This window comes from Rhipicephalus sanguineus, chromosome 2 (assembly GCF_013339695.2).
Source record: "Rhipicephalus sanguineus isolate Rsan-2018 chromosome 2, BIME_Rsan_1.4, whole genome shotgun sequence".
NCBI lineage: Eukaryota > Metazoa > Arthropoda > Arachnida > Ixodida > Ixodidae > Rhipicephalus > Rhipicephalus sanguineus.
In genome coordinates, this window is record NC_051177.1 from 47,459,764 (window position 1) to 47,477,159 (window position 17,396).

A 17,396-nucleotide genomic window follows, 5' to 3' on the forward strand; every position below is an offset into this window, starting at 1 on the left:
ACTTGGTCGTGCCACCCTGGCAGCAAATCAGAAACATACCGTAAGTACAGTACGCAGAAAATTGCAACATCACGTGTTATCTTACACGGGTACCATAGTCGAACAGAGCTACTCGAAGTATGACTAAAAGCATAGAGATATAAACAGAGTCATCATTCGAGTGGTCCTTATTCGAATGACATTCCAAGCTTTTGCTATCGGATTCACCGCTTCACCCTTGCGACGAAACTGTGACGTTTTATTTAGAGCAAGCAACAATAAGAAAATTGCTAAAATCCGTGTCAGTACTCCTTTAAGCCCGATCGTCATCAAATTTTTTCTCAACAGTGATTGATTCACTTCTACAGCTTGCGTAAAAGAGCAAATCACGATCAAGAAATTCGATCCGGATCAGGCCCGATCGCGATCAAAAGTGACAATGTGACAGCGGTATAATGTCGAAGCTTCGTCGATGTTTATGCGTTATCAAAATGCAGACGCTAAGGACGGAAGCACCAAATGAAAGCGGGCAAGTTTTTTTTGTTCTTTTTCAAATTATGCATACTGCAAGGAATTACGCAAGCGACACATTACGCTAGTTTACAACCTTGCGCGAAGACTTTCTTTCATTAAAGAACTCTACATTGTCTTCCACCGATGACCTATACACGCGCGGCCGAACTGCTCAACCACACGTCAACTTGGTCACTTACCTAAACAGTGACCCTTTGGCTATACATCATCATTATGGGGAGTCACGGCGGATGAAGGCAACGAAGGTATTGCTAAAATTCTTTACTTGGCCCTGCAATTCTACACCGATAGCGATGTTGTGAATGTGAGGAGTGTGACGTTGCGTGTGTGCTTACCCCTCTCCTTCCTCCCCTTTCTTTCTCTCTACCTCTAACTTTCACACTCCCCCATCCCTTTCCCGGTGTAGGGTATCATACATGTTTTCCTAAACTGCTTATAATATCCCTGCCTATCCTCTCCCTCGTGTTCCTTCCTTATACCGCAAATGAGAGCATATAGGGTGAAAGCGCAAGGTACACGCGGGTGCCGGATTAGAAGCGCAATTATAAAGTCATGCATGTATACTTTAACTTAACGAGACTGAAACATGGAGGTTCACGAGGAGGATCAGCAAAGAACCTTGAGATGGAAGCCTTCACTGCAAGCTTCACCGCAAGGCAACGACAAGGCAACTTCCCTGCAGGGCCAGGCCGAAGGGTCGTTCAGAATTCTTCAAAGATCACTAATTAAGGGAACGGCGAACTCGAGCCGAGGTTAACGATGGGGAAGTGTAAGCCGCGGATAACGACATCAACCGGACCGCGAGAACCATGGTCGTCGTTAGTCTTCACTATATAACCCGGCACCGCGGGAACGTTAGTCAAGACGCCTCCAGCTGCGCGGCGTCCCGCTGTGAGGACTTCACGCCCGAGAAAGGTGTGCACACATCCGTGGGTGCGTCTCATGCCGCGAATAAAAAAAGAAGCGTAATTAAGCACGAGCTTCGTTAAGCCTAGGAAGCTGGCCAGGTGAGAATACGTGACCCTCTAAGCAACGACGTGCCTTGACAGTCTTTGGCGGGGCTTTCTTATAGATGGTAATTTAATTTGATTAGAATATTTCGTTAACTCTGTGCGTATCGTGTGTGCGATGATGAAAGAACCACAAGGAAAGGGTATACTCGTGTGTTTCAAGCATAGTAGCCTTTTACCACTAAGCTCGTTGATTGCTTCCCTTGGCTTTGCTTGGTCTGTGTTCTTGCTCATGTGTTTTTGTTTATATCTTGTTGTAAATTTGGTATGTTGTTTCTTCATGTAATGTGTACACGCGCATTTACGGGGAAATGGCCGGTTAGAACATTCTAACTATGCATTGGGATAGCTGGCTATTACGTAGCGTGTACGTTCCGATATGTGCCCAGCTATTAAATAACAACAAAGAAGCATTCAAACAGCTATGCGTTCAACGAACGCACTCGATGTTTGTTTGCTTGTTTGTAGTGGGCACTCACTGAATGTACGAATGTGTTGATACTGTAACTGAATGCTTGCATTCAAAACTACTAGTCTACATCCTTGAAGACGATAAGATCATTCAGAGACATGTGGAATGAAGACTGACAGGCGTATGTGGCATTGAAAAAACGGGAGACGGGCCAACGCGGGTACACTCTGTACTACCATTGCACCAACACCGTACAGTGTGGCGAAGACTACAAGGCTTACGCCAGTCAACCAGGTTAACGAACCAAAGTAAGCTTGATTCTTCCACCGTCTGACTTACTCATAAATTTGCGAGATGTTCATTGAATCGAGTGAGAATACGAGTAGACTAAGAACGACGAAGTGATTTAATGAGTGTTTCACCTGTTCTCTCCTTAGCGTCAACCAAAGGGGACTGTCATTTTTTTTATTGTTAGATCCCAAATGGCGCATGTGTTTTCAAAATTAGGTCTGATTAACGTTTGAGATAGGCGAGTATAGTGTGAAAGGAGTATACTCCCCTAGTATTTACAAAGAGGGATACTTACAAATGAATTAATTTAAAGAGTACATCCTGTGTGGTATTACGTGCGAAATCTGGGATATCATGACGCACGCCACAGTTAAACGCATGTAGTGTTACAATATTAAACAGAATAACAGAGCTAGGTCTAGGCCAGCGAGTATACACCTATATTCGAGACTTCCTAACCAACCGAAAAGCACGTATTAAGATAGGAGACGTTGAGTCCGAGGAACTACAGCTCGGAAGCGCAGGTACCCCCCCCCCCCCCCCGCCCCAAGGGTCAGTAATCTCTCCGCTGCTTTTTAATCTCGCTCTGATCGGCTTACTAGCAAAGCTGCAGGAAGTCGACGGCCTCCGTCATACCATCTATGCTGACGATATTACCCTATGGGTGAGCGATGGCAGTGATGGACAAGTTGAAAATACATTACAACGTGCGATAGAAACAGTCTAACAATACTTATCAGGAACCGGGCTGGCATGTTCGGCAGAGAAATCTGAGCTCCTCATTTATAAACCACAACGACGTGGCTGAAAACCACGCAATCACGAGGAAAAGAACTACCTGGAAATTCACCTCACTACGGCGGATGGTAAACCCATACAGGTGGACAGGATGACAGTGTTGGGACTCATTATTGAAGCTAACGGCCATATAGTAGAGACCATACGCAAATTAGACGATGTAACGTCTGAAATCATGCGGCTACTTAAACGCATCGCCAACAAATATAGCGGGATGGAAGAAGGCAATCTGCTTATACTGGTCCAACGTTTGTAATAAGCAGAATAGTTTACGTAGCATCATACTTACGATGACACTCGTCAGAAAGATACAAATTAGACTGTTTAATCAGGAAAATATACAAGCAAGCAATTGGACTCTCCATCACCACTAGCAACGATAGTCTACTGCAGCTATAGGTCTTCACAATACACTGGATGAGCTAATCGAGGCACAGCGCATTGCGCAATACAAACGCCTGTCCAAAACTAAAACATGCAGGCTATTGGATCGGCTAGGTATTACTTATCACACCCAACATGGCGTCAAAGTAGATATGCCCAGACATATTAGAGGCGTGATAACCGTGCTTCCTATACCCAAGAATATGCATCCCGCCCACCACCAGGGAAGACAGGAAAGCAGAGCACGCGATATACAAAAGAAATTTGGTCACAGCATGGACACCGTAATCGTAGATGCAGCTAGATACAGACACAAGCGCGCCTACACAGCCGTGGCGATAAATTATGAGGGAAAATGTTTGACGAGTGCTACCATTAGTACGCCACACGTAAACCGCAGAGGAAATAGCTATCGCATTAGCCATAGCACAAACACAAGCGGACGTTATCATCAGTGATTCGCGGACGGCGATACGAAACTTCGCAAACGGCCGAATCTCCCCAGAGGCACCGCGAATTCTAAAACTCGGTAATAATCAAGAAAGAAGTGCCCATCTGATATGGACACCCGCTCACACACTATCAGAAGGTAGCAATGAGGCGGCGCATCGCATGGCTCGAGGGATTACACAGACCGAACATCGATCAGTGCCGTCTGTCTGACCACATTTCACGAAATTACAGTACACCATAGCAGGCACGTAGCCAGGATTTTTTTCGGGGAGGGGGGGGGGGGGGCAAGGCCTAATTGTTCGAAAGAAAGTATTTTCATGGCAAAAAGAAAAAAAATAGTTGCCAGAGAATATAGTAGGCTGGACGAATTTCGAAAAAGCCCGGGCCCCCCTGCCCCCCCTCCCCCCCTTGCCTACGTGCCTGCACCATAGATTGCAGAGGCGTATATTCCCACCGCCTCACCCGAAATTAAGCAAGAAACAGTCTGTCGAATGGCGACAGTTACAAACCCGATCCTACCAGAGTCCAGCAATCATGCATATAATACACCCAGATTTATACAAGACAGACAAGTGCAGACATTGCGACTCTAGAGCCACCTTAGAGCATATACTATGGGGATGTCCAGATATAATAAACGATAGCCGTGATGCAGCCTTAAACAGCGACAGCCTCCGCGCGCGCTGGGAGTCTGCGTTGCTCAGCTCGGACCTGCAGCAACAACTCCGGGCCGTCCAGCGAGCCGAGGAAGCCGCCAAGGGCCAGCAACCCTTGGCCGAAGCCTAGGCGGGATCCAGGCTCATCCCACCAGTTCGCAGGACAATAAATAAAGTAAATTGATCTGTTACCGCTCATTAGCCTGTTATACGACGAAACATGAAAGAGCTGTGCTGTGCCGTTCCGAACTTCTATGAGGTTCTTGTTTTCTATTGTTGTTACGCGCAGGACGAGCAGTCACAAAGACGGGTACATTTATAGACCGCGTACCGCCAATGTATGTACACGGATTCGGCTGGGCACTGGCTACGCACGTGGGCACTGCGCAGTACGCGTGTATAGTAATATGCGAGCCGTGAGACTGACCTCCTTGGAGCTCATGGCGAACGCTGACTCGTGCGCCAGGCCGGGGGTCCCTGCTCGACCAGGCAGCGTGGGGGAGTCCCGCTGCAAAGACCCCGCCGTACAGGTCACACACAAACGCAGTAGTACACAGCTGCTTTCACATACAGACAGTCCAGGCCCCAACAAACGAGTAAAAGAACAGGCCGCGTGAAAATCGATCCGCCTGCACATACGTCATATTACCTACGTTCACCACTGCACTTAGCAAATAACTATACACTGCTTGGCATTATCGCTACAGCTGCAAGACCACGTGGCAGTTTTGGCGTAGAGGCGGCTTTCCGTATACTGACAGCAGCGTGATACCACAATGATAATTATTACGGTTTTACGTCCCAAAACCGCGATATGATTATGAGGGACGTCGATATAGTTAAAGGCTCCGGAAATTTCGCCCACTTGCATGGGGTTCCTTATCGCGCACTTAAATCTAAGTACACGGGCCTCTGGCATTTCGCCGCCTTTGAAATGCGGCCGCCGCGGTCGGGATTCGATCCCGCGACCTTCGGGTCAGCAGTCGAGCGCCATAACCACTAGACCACCTTGGTAGGTGCCGCTCGAACGCTGCACGAGATGAGACCGAAGCAGAACCCGCCATGCAGTGTTCGCACAGTGGCGTGCACACTGTCCGTTACTCTCGGAACACTGTAAGTGCAAAACTGCTCATCAAAACACGCCAGTGTTGGCGCGCACGAGTCATTCCTGCTAAGGCGACTGAGCGGAACATGAACTTTGTATACTCCTTGATCTTGCAATCGACCCTGCGCGCCGTGAAATGGAGCGTGACTGCTTTCCTACAGCTCAATTGTTCACATTCTGGGACGTCGACTTTTGAAGAAGGTGAGAGGGTGCCGCACATGCGAAAGCGCCGGTTAATTATCGAACAGCCATCAGTACGAACCCTGCCGGACACAAGGATTCTGTTGTGTACAATTTCATCTTGTGACTTCGGTGAGACCTACGCGACCGCACCGTATAACACTGTCGATTGCCAGCATATAAAACACCGAGACGACACTTGGCACAGCAGGCAGCGCGAAGAATACAAAACGGTGAGACGTTCCAGAAGCTCCGTGGGAGCAGCACAGCCCAGCCCATCCAGCAGCCCGTCCTCGTTGCTCAATCAAGCGCGCATCGTAGCGGTTCCCACCCTTTTCTAACAATAGCATCTGACGACTTCCAAGCAAACGCACTCGTTAGACTGATTTTACTAACTCGGAGGAAGCGACATCCCTGTAGTGTATATAATTGAGACGCTATCGATCAAATGGGGCTACTTTCGGAGATCACCATCGCGCGTCCAACTCCGTTGTCTATCCGCGCAGGCATCGACGGGCGACGACCGCCGGTCCGCACGCGACGCGCAGACAAGCGTGCAGCCTGCGTGGCATGTGACAACGCCCGCTCATCAATCCAAGCCCGAACGGCTGATTTGTAGCTGCCGTGCGGTGGCGAGGGAGCAGCTCGCCATAAAGCGACGGTTGCTGGACCTCGCACGCAAACACGCCGATCGCTTGGCGCTAATGACTAAGAGACGCTTCTTATCGTTCCAATACAGAAACTAGATTTCGCGAGATATTACAAACGGCTTTGTGAATGTGCGCGTTTTTTTCTGCTCGTTGCACATGTGCCCCACGTTATAGGTGCGTGCGTACGTGAGTGCGTGAAAGCACGCACACCATGCGCACAGAGTTCTGTAAAAGGAGTTGAACTGTGGGAATTTATACTTCCACGCGGTTGGGAGTCGAATCCACGACCTCGCGTTCAATTGATTTCCTCCATATACCGAAGTGCTCGGGACCGTCACTACAGCAAAGCAAACTGGCGGGCACGGTGAAAGATATTGTCACGTGGTCGTGACGTCGATGAAGACAGCAGTCGGCGTGTTCAAGATGAAATTGTTTATTTGGCCGAACTTGTGGCACGGATATGAAATCTCAAACTACAGCAATACACGCTGTACACCGATATCGGCGAACAGGGCGTCGTCCGTCGATAAACTGACAAGCGGTGAAGCGCGTCGGCATTTATACATATGCCGTCGAATATTCCAGCGTTATCGCTCGTTGTCGCGCAAGTTCTAGCTCGAGTGGTCGCGTCTTGCGCGCAATTTTAACAAAACGATCTACAATAATCGCGAAGCTTCTCCAACAATGAGACGCGGTTTGCGCTGAGCGTCGCTGACAGTCTTTGTTGGCGAAAACCGAATACAGCAAAAGTGGTGAACAAACGCACGTGGCAATGCCCCCCTCTGAAAAGCATCGTCCCGATGCTTACAACAGAACACGGGGGGGGGGGGGGGGGGGGGCAATGCACGCAACAATAAATAACAATAAAGCAAGTACAGTAAACAAGCACAAGCAAGATAGTACAATAAAAATAAGCACAAGCAAGAAAGTACAATAATAAAGTAAAAGTACAGTCCTCAGATTCACTAACGCGCGTAATATGGCTTGAGGCGCACGACACGGACGACTTCAGGTCGCGCATGGCGCCGCTGAGAGTTCGTAATGCCGTCAGGGACAACTTCGTAGTCGAGCGCGCCGAGGCGTCGAGGTACCCTGTACGGTCCGAAGTATCGTTGAAGAAGCTTCTCTAACAATGAGGCGCGGTTTGCGCTGAGCGTTGCTCCGAATACAGCAAAAGTGATAGTAAGAAACGCAAGTGGCAATATATATAGTATATATCTTACACCGTGCTGGCGGGCTATAGTTGATCCCGCATATCTTGAAGTTTAGCGCAAAGAAACGACGTATATAGGACGACAGCGCTGTGTCCTCGTGGCTTATGTCGTCCTGCGTCATTCCTCAGCACTAAACCTGAAGACCTCCGATACACTTCGTTACACGTGCCACTTTGTTGTAAACGAGACGCACCGTAACGCTCGTAATATAGCCGGTACGTAAGGAATCCTTCGTTGCATACGGGTAAATTTGCTGTCGAGGCGTTCTGCTAGCGCAACGCAGCAACTTTATCAGTGGGGTCATTGTGTTTGACTACTGAGCCGAAAGTCGCGGGTTCGATCACGGCCGCGGCGGTCGCATTTTCGATGGAGGCGAAATGCTAGAGGCCCGTGTACTGTGCGATGTCAGAGCACGTTAAATACCACAGTGTAAAAATTTCCGGAGCCCTCCACTATATATGGCGTGGCTCTTGAACAAATCGTGGTTTTCGCAAGTAAAACCCCATATATTATCATTATTACTATTACACACCATGGCGTGTAGAGAAGTCAAGCGCGCGAAGCGGAGGCAGAAAGTTTTGGTGCAGATGAAGTTCGCGGACATAACGCGGCCGCAGCAAGCACAGGACCGGGTTGACTGGCGAAACAGGCGTTTGCCCTGCAGTGGGCGCAGTCAGGCTGATGACTATGATGACTACACGCGGGTTCGTGCGTGCATGCGTACGCAAAGCCTCTCTTCACCGTAAAGTTGGAGCATACATGCACGAGCGCGTGAAGCCGTGCGGCTGAGCAAACACAAGCTCAGCCACCGCACACCTTTTTCTTTTCTTTTTTGTGTGTGTGCGTGCGTGTCATCCGGGTATACACGTGACCTCCTCTGCATTCAAGCGTATACGGCCACGATTTTAGAAGCATCGGCAAGCGGGCCACCGCAGCGAACTGTTACGTAACGGAGTATACGCCATTCGAGCGCGCTCTTCGCCGCCAACACACATATGCATATTCGTGTAACGAGGAGCACAGCTTACGCGAAACTTCGCGGCTGTGTCATTCGTTCGAAGAAATCTTGAGTTTGCCAGTTCAAAAGCACATCTGATAACGCGTACACTAGTGTCTTCTTGAAAACTTTCGATGGAAGCAACAGAGGCACGTGTGCGTATATAGATTTAGGAGCACGTTAAAGAACCCCAGCTGGTCGAAATTTCCGAAGCCCCTACGGCGTCTCTCGTAATGATATCGTGAATTTCGGACGTAAAACCCCAGAAACTATTATATTATTATGCTTTCTGAAGGCGCGCCGGCAATAATAACCTAAACGATTTGTAGAGAAAGCTAATGCTCGGCACCAATCATTCAAACGTATTTAAGAGCCACGACGCTAATGGCAGTCTTCGTGCCCTGTAGCAGACCGCTCTGCAGGCTGATGGTGGCCAAGTGTCACTTAAATGACATTCCTCACTCCATTTGAGCGGTTACACAGACGTCCAAAGGCGTGGTCGATAGAGTTCTGTGACAACAGGGCCCAGGTCTAGAATATCGACCAAGGACTAAATAAAGGAAAATCCATGGGTCGTATTCGGAGGCGATCCATTTCAAAGATATCGCCAAAATGTCGTTTTCAGTGCGCTCTGATTGGCTGATCGAGGAGAGGAGGGCAGGTAGTCGCCTCAAACATTAGACAGGCGAGATTTTACGTCACACAAAGCGACACCGTCAGCGAAAGTGATGATCACACAATACCACCCCACATTTTGCAAAGCAGTGCACGTGCGCGTAAAAGTCGCCAAGTAGATCTTATTCCTTCGCAGCCACGTGACACAATCATAATCAATAATGACAATAACTGTCGGCGTTTTACATCCCAAAAGCACGACATGATTATGAAGGACGCAGTAGTGAAGGGCTCCGGAAATTTAGACCACCTGGGGTTCTTTAAAGTTGTGCCCCTAAATCTTAGTACACGGGCCTCTAGCATTTCGATTCCATAGAAATGCGGCCGCCGCGGCCGGGATTCGATGCCGCGACCGTCGGGTCAGCAGTCGAGCACCATCACCACTAGACCACCGCGGCGAGTGCAATCATAATCAAGGCGTGCCAAGAGACTCATAGGTTCTTCTAAAAAGTATGAGTTAGAACTGCGAACTCGGCCAGTTGAATTTGGTTAATGGTGAAGGGAATGAAACAGCTCTAATACAGGGACGCAAGAAGAGAAACAATCGTACGTCACGAGCGCTGTGACCTTCGTTTCTCTTCTTGTGTCCCTCTGTCAGCGCTGTTTTACAACTTGCGCCGTAATAATAGTAATAAAAAAAATACTTGCAAGCCAATAGACAGGGACGTGCTCAGAAAACTTCGTATCGATGTCCAACGTATACGGTACGCAGCATATACCCGTTCTCTATAACTAAGCGCGTGTGCGGTAACCAGATGGGAAGTATGTTATACATCATGTCGGTCAACGCCGCCGTATAAGGTGTACTACCTTACCTGGTAATGCTCTTCTGCACAAGTAAATTTTCCTACATTTACACGTATACATCCAGCTCGAAATACTTTAGCGCCTGCACAGTCTTCGTCTTTGTTATTTAACCAGTAAAATGCATAACTTATACACCCCTACCAATGAACACACACCTTAAAGGGACACTAAAGAGCAAAACGACTTTTCTCGCATTAATAAAGTAGTCTTCCACGATACCAAAAACACCAAGCTTTCTGCGCGAAGACGCTTAATAAGCGAGAAAACGCGCAAAAAGAAAATACAGGTGGCGACGCCACCTTGGAATTCCCGCACCATTTGCCATGACGTCACATATTTTTGACGGCGCCTGCTTGGGCCGTAGTTCCTAATCGGTTAAATCGAAGTACATTGTCCTCTGAGGGGGCCGGAGACTTGACATAAAGAGTTTGTGGAAATTTCGTCGAGCCAGTGGCGCCAAAATACGTTAAATGCTCTTTGAAGTCTTTTACGCCACGAATTACAAAGTTCGGCGCGAAATTTAAAAATGAAACTTTGAACTTGGTTTTCTCCTCTAATAATAAACCTATGGTGGTGAAATAAGCTACACAAGAGTTCTCCAAGCACACTTTATCAATCTAAACCAATTCATTGTTTCTCTTTAGTGTCCCTTTAATCAGCACTAGCTATAGCATTCACGCGTTGTGACGTCAGCGCGACGCAGAAAGTACTACGCACCAATACGCGAACGTAATCACTCGTGGCTATATACTCGTGGCTATATAATCCAGCGCCCATCTACGCCAAACCGCGGAGAAACGTGCAAGGAAAGGCTCGCTTTTGAAAAAAAAAAAAGGAACAAAGGAAGGAAAACCGGTAAAGCGTTCGATCGTGGTTGGGAAACAAGCATCATTATCGAACGGGTCAGCCTCGCGGTATCGTGCGTAGCTTCGCAGCAGCGCTGCATGCAGCTATAGCTCATCGAGAAAACAGAGACAGCGTGTGCGGAGCCGATGGGGGCGGCGGCTAGCGGTGGCGCCGCGGGTGCGCCCTCCGTGGTGTCGTTTCGATTTTCCTCCCGGAGGAAAAAAAAACGAAAGGCAAAGAGAAGATACAATAAAGAAGGCGTTGCGCAAAGAAAAAGAGAAGAGCCTCGGGCGCCGACTACGTCTCTCTTTTATACGGACTCCCGGGACGCCTCGCGATCGAAAGCAAAATTTTAAACTTTAATGACCTTGCAGAAAACGTTCGCGGCTCGGGCGTGCATTGCGATTCTAGACACGGGGTGGAAAGGCAATGCGCATGTGATCAGTGGAGGAGGAAGCTTTCAGGAAGCATGGGCGTCGGCGGGGGGGAGGGAGGGGAGGGTCTACGTCTTTTACTTGTGCAGAACTGCGTTCCCTGCGCAGTTTCGTTTCAGTTTCAGGGTCGTACCAACCAGACATCCCCCCCCCCCCCCCGCTCTTACCCATAACGCACTATACTTGCACCCCCCAAAAGAAAATCCTGCCGATGCTCACGTCGGGAAGTGAACGGCGGGCTACAGTGATACAGGCAAAACAACGTAAGCAAACGAAGGAACAAAGAAGCACCGCATCCGTTATATCGTTAACGGACAAACGATGTAATCGGTCAGTCTAAACAGCCTGGCAGTTCAAGATGGGTGCTTTGGAAATCCGGTACTGCTTAACTCCGTACGTGTAAACTTTTCAGGAAGCATTAAAACACAAAGCACGAGGAAGTTGTTGGACGCACACTCTTCAAAAATGGGCACCTGTTGCTCTAATAGACCGGGAACGCTGTCTAAGGTATTACAGGATGGAAATTGGCTGTAATGTACTTGGAAGGTCAGGATGAGATACTCTGCACTACTAGGAACACACTAATGCGCCCCCATGACGGCGTAATGTGGAATGGCACTGATAAACTTAAGTCCGTTGGGTTGACGCCGTTCGACGACAAACGTCGTGTTTACGTTGGCTCGTGGTTATGTGCTCCTAATAATTGCTGGGGCTTATTTAACGCCCCAAAACCACGATATGATTATGAGAGACGCCGTAGTGGAGGGCTCCGGAAATTTTGACCATCTGGGTGTTCTTTAACGTGCACCTAAATCTAAGTGCCTCAAGCGTTTTCGCCTCCATCGAAAGTGCGGCCACCACGGCCGGGATTCGATCCCACGACCTGCGGGTCAGCAGTCGAGCGCCATAACCACTAGACCACCGTGGCGGATCTGGTTATGTGCTCCTGGACAGACATTTTTCCCTCTCTCTTCCCCTCTTTTCCTGGAATATTTTAAGTTTGGGTTCTTTTTCTAATTATGACATTTCATGATTGCGTTTCCTTCATGACGCTTTCCGGGACTTGATGCCTTAACAAGAACATTTTCCTCACGTGAGAGGTACTATATATTATTTTGCACACAACGCGTGACGCTGATGTCCCCTTATTGATTCGTTTCATTATAAGAACAAAGAAAAACACCTACGTGCAAATAAATGAAATACGAATTGCGGTTTACGCAAATAAGAGCTTCGAAGCAAGGCGAGAAGTCTTTAACGCGCACTGAATCGTTCAGAGCGAGAGGGTATTTCGCGATTGGAAATGCGCCAATATTGCACCGATAGACAAACAAGGCTCTAACGCGTAAACGGGCAGACTACGCATTGAAGACTGGCGCAGTTTCACACGACGCATTCGCGTGAAAGAAAGGACCTTCGAGCAACAAGAATAATTGGGATTTTTTTAATGCGAGGCATATACGTGGAAGCAAATCGCGGGATTTCGTTGTGCCTCTTTTCGGCTAACATAGAAAATAAAAATATGGCCGATCCCTCAGTCATAGAAATCGGTATAACACGAAAGTGAAACGCGCCGGCCCGTCAAAGAGGTACTTGATTGTTTATAGTGCTCTGACATACGAGAGCTTGTACAATATCTATTGTTGTTTGGCAGATATAGCACCGCTTGATGTGGACGCACCTACGTTTACGCCTATAGTGGCACATCTCCGTGCCGAGGACTAACGCCCACAATCATGATTTAACCATTGCGGTACTGAAGATATACCTGGACACCGCATATGGGGGGGGGGGGGGGGTGAATCCCGCGTAAAGATGGCATCAACAAGCACATAGTAAACAGCGATACTCGATATGCACTCCTTCAAAGCGTCGTGTCTTCCCTCTAGCCTGGCCGTTCATTCTCACAGGAAGAGCGGGCAACTCGGTGCTACAGCCAGGGGAGTGTCGCAGAGCTATTTTTCGATATGAATGGATGGATTATATGCTATGAGCGAGGCTTGGGCTAAAGCCGCCACCTCGCGGTGTGTTAAAGCGTTGACGAAATTACACTTCTCCTATTGGAAACGCGCCGAATGGGACAGTCGTAGCAACGGCGCGTTGCCGGAGCTAATTACGGAGGCAACGAAGTTTTTTTTTTTTTTTTTTCGAGCCTAGTGGCACACATGTCACCACCCCGTTATAGAGGGGACGCTCATAGCATCCATCCAACCAAGAGCACTGTGAGAGAAACGTGTGAAAGATAAAAGGCGCGTTCATGTAGCCTCCGTTATGTTTTTGTCGGTAGCTCAGTGGGCTAAACGCCCGCCATCCATCGTCGCGGACAGAGACGCCGTGGGTTCAACTCCTGTCAACGGAATTTTTTCTTTGCCATCTGATGGCGTTCAGTTTTCTGATGTATTTCCGTGACGGAAATACGTCATGAAAGTCTTGGTGGACCCTGGCATAAAACACTTTCGTGTTAAAAAAAATTCCATGTTAAGCTTGGGGAAGACATCTATACATATGCAAGGACCAAGGCTATCGTATAAAACTATAATGAATGCAAGGCGAAAAGCTGGCGTATCAGTCCGCCTGAAGCCCATTGTATTTACTTTCATCATACCAACAGTGGCTAATGACGGCTGACGGTTGATGAACGTTGGCTAGTTATGGCTACCACTGGCTATCCGTTCTTATAACAATGCAATAAAATAATACATGCGAACTACTGCAATGCATCTATACTTCACACCACAAGATGCTTCGTCCACTACGGCAGTACTTCCATAGAAAAATACGTCGCAATTTTTAGATGCGAAGCAGCTTATGAACAGGCCTGTCCCCACGGCGTCGCGTCAACGTAGCCAGTGCCCCGCTAGTACTCGGAGCGACCACTAGATGGCTCTGCGGTAGAGCGCTCGCTCCACTCTGGCGCGTGCTCTAGTTCCAGTGGAGACCGCTAGCGGCGCTGTAGTTCAAGAGACAAAAGCGCTCGCTCTCCCCCGGCGCTCTCTCTTTACGTCAGCTGTCATGGAGTGCGCTTCGACGAACGAAGATCGCATCGCGGCGGCGCGGGCTCGCAAAGCGGCCGCAGCGCGGCAGCGTCGTCAAGGCCGATCCAGAGCGGCGGGCTTGCGAAGCCGAAGGCGCGTCGTCAAGCCGACCCGGCGTTGAGAGCTCAAGAAGCTGCAGGGGAACCTCGAATGGAAGGACCATGAACAGTGATAAAGAAAATAAAAGATTTACACAACTTTTAGTCGACTCACGGCTGCTTCGCATACTACTCAGGGTTCAATTTACGGGGACATGGTGAGATTTTTTTAAGCGCACTGTAATCCTAAACGAGCTATGTTTCGCACTTGCTTCCGACTAAGATGCATATTGTGAACTCAATTAAGCACAAACAGACATGGACAAAAAAGAGAGAAAGAGAGGCACGAGACAATGGTCCTGCGCGAATGTGTTCCTGTGCTCGACAGAGGTGTGGCCGTCTCTTAAACCTCGTGTCGGTGTAAGTCAGTGGTAAAAAAAAAAAAACATTTACTGAACCTACGTAAGGAAATGGCATTTCGTAGAGGCGCTGGCTGCTCATATAGTCCTACGTGCGGTAAAGAAAGAGGAACACTCTGGGGAAAGCAAACCATTTACAAAAACACGCAAGAGTTGCCACAAGTAAAAAACAAGAACAGAGCGAGAAACAGCGACAAACGAAGAAAGGCACATCGAGCAACGACATCCAATAACTTCCTATGTTCGGTGTCATGAAAGCCATGTTACTGTTGATGCTGCTTCAATTACTGGCTCATACCCACGAGGGGGGATATTGGCCACACTGTAGTTAATAGAGAAGTGTATTAAAAAAGAAAGGGTGTCAGCGCTGGGTGTCTTTCTTTTTTCGTTATCTTTTTACATGATCATACCATCACGCCCAAGTCTCCACCCTTCAGAAGTTCTCCTAAGGCTTATTAAAAAGCGGTTCATTACGAAGAACAACTAACCCCTTCAATCACGAATTATGATGCACTGTCTGCATATGCATCAAATTGGCATGGCATAATTCGAAGGCCCTCAGTATTACATTCCAAGAAAGAAAATGAAGGAATGTGTTGCTTTGTGTGAGTTTCAGTAATTATTGTTAATCAGCGTGTAACTAATGATTCTGGAATCAGTCAGCTTCAAGACTTGTATAAAAAGAACCAGCTGTTAGGCCCGAAATGCATGCACAGTTTGTTTTTTGGTTGTATTCGTTTCGAACGGAGAAAAAAAAAATACTTTCACACTGGTCCTGGAAAGCGGCACGTCGAACGATCGTCTAACACGGTAGTGTCTCCAGCAAAGTTATCCGCTGCAGCAATACGCAGCACAATGAAGTTAAATGACCGCTAGTTGTCCACTCAGGAAGCCTGCACGAATATGCCACTGAGTTTCAGCCCATTTGAAGAAACACGCGGCGTGTGACGCGCCTCCGAAGTTCGCGTACACCGTGACTGAAGGAGCTAATCTCGCTCGAAAAATTACCAACCTGACATAGGAATGCAACTTGGAATCGAACCCCACAACCTCGTGCTTGGCAGTAGTAGGACGCCATAGTCAGTGCGACTCCGAGTAGTATATACGATATAGATAGCGTGTGCGGTCCATTATACGGTCGTCGAAGGCACGCAGCCACCATAAATCGCGATCATGCGGAAGGGCGGGAGGCAGATTAGCGAACGCGACCGCGCTTCACACACACCGGGCGAGAAGAATAAAAATCAGCGCGCCTCTTTATCGCTTCGTTATCTTCCGCCGCGGCACTCCACCCACTTCCCAGTTTTGAGCCTCTCGAAGAGCTCACATAGGCGGCGGCTTTTCTTGGTGCGCTGCGCGCATATCGATGCTATATAGCCGTTGTTTCTGTCATTGCGTCAGTCGACGCGTGTTGTCGCCTGAAAAAAAAAAAACAAAAAAGAAAAGGAGAAGCTACGTATTTGTTCACTCTTGAATCTCCTATTCAACCCGCCGCGGGGGTCTAGTGGTCATGGCGCTCGACTGCTGATCCGAAGGTCGCAGTATCGAATACCGGCCGCGGCGGCCGCATTTCGCTGGCGGCAAAGCCCTGGAGGCCCGTGAGCCTTCATATTTCGCGCACGTCAAAGAACCCCAGGTGGTCGAAATTTCCGGAGTCCGCCACTACGGCGTCTCTCATAATCGTATCGTGGTTTGGGGACGTAAAACCCCGACAGTTGTTATTATGCATCAATGTTAGATTCCTATTGCGTTTGAACCTGTTGAAGTTAGACGTTGCAGACAGAGGCTAATGGCGCACAAACGAGTGGTGCGGCGCTTTCGTTGGTAAATGTTAACGTCGTAACCGAACCATCTCTTCGATATATGAGGATAAAATAGGCAACTTCTGTAGTGTCGCAAGGTTCAATGATTAACATTGATGACGTGTTTTGTTGAAGGAATTCCTCGAAGCGAGAAAATACAGTTAAAACGGACTCGATAGAACCTTAACAGTTTAGACGACCTCATCCTAATCGGCCAATCTCTTTATGTCCACAGGGAGAAGAAGACCTCCCCCAACGATGACCAATTTACCCTGTCATATGCGAGCTTATCATCTCATTTTTATGCCTCCATTTTTCCTTTTTGCAATTACACCACCCCACATAACTTTTAAATCGTCCTCGGCAGCGCTTCCCATCCCTTGGTACCCACTCCGTTGCTCTATGTATGAATAGGCTATCTGTCCTCGACGAAAACATTCTACGGAATGCATGCAGATCCTTTCCCACCAGTACGGATCTTTCGGCCCCATGGTGTATGAAGCTTTGCAAGGAGCGTGCATTTAGTTATCTGGATCTGTTTATCGTACTATTTCTGAAGTATCGATACGACGCCAGCGTCCGCTCTATGGCTGATGCACGCCAAACGTAACAATAATATGCAGACATATACTGCCTTGCCTCGTTTAGACAACTATGATTACTTGAAATTTCACGTG

General features: G+C 48.3%; 1 protein-coding gene across 1 annotated transcript in view; it reads right to left on the bottom strand.

The window, feature by feature from the left end:
* Positions 1-17,396, bottom strand: part of LOC119382884 (Krueppel-like factor 3) — a 169,089-nt gene that overhangs the window by 128,999 nt on the left and 22,694 nt on the right. Inside the window, exon 2 of the mRNA XM_037650778.2 lies at positions 4,945-5,025. Coding sequence (XP_037506706.1) covers positions 4,945-5,025 — 81 coding nt within the window. The remainder of the gene's footprint in view (positions 1-4,944; positions 5,026-17,396) is intronic.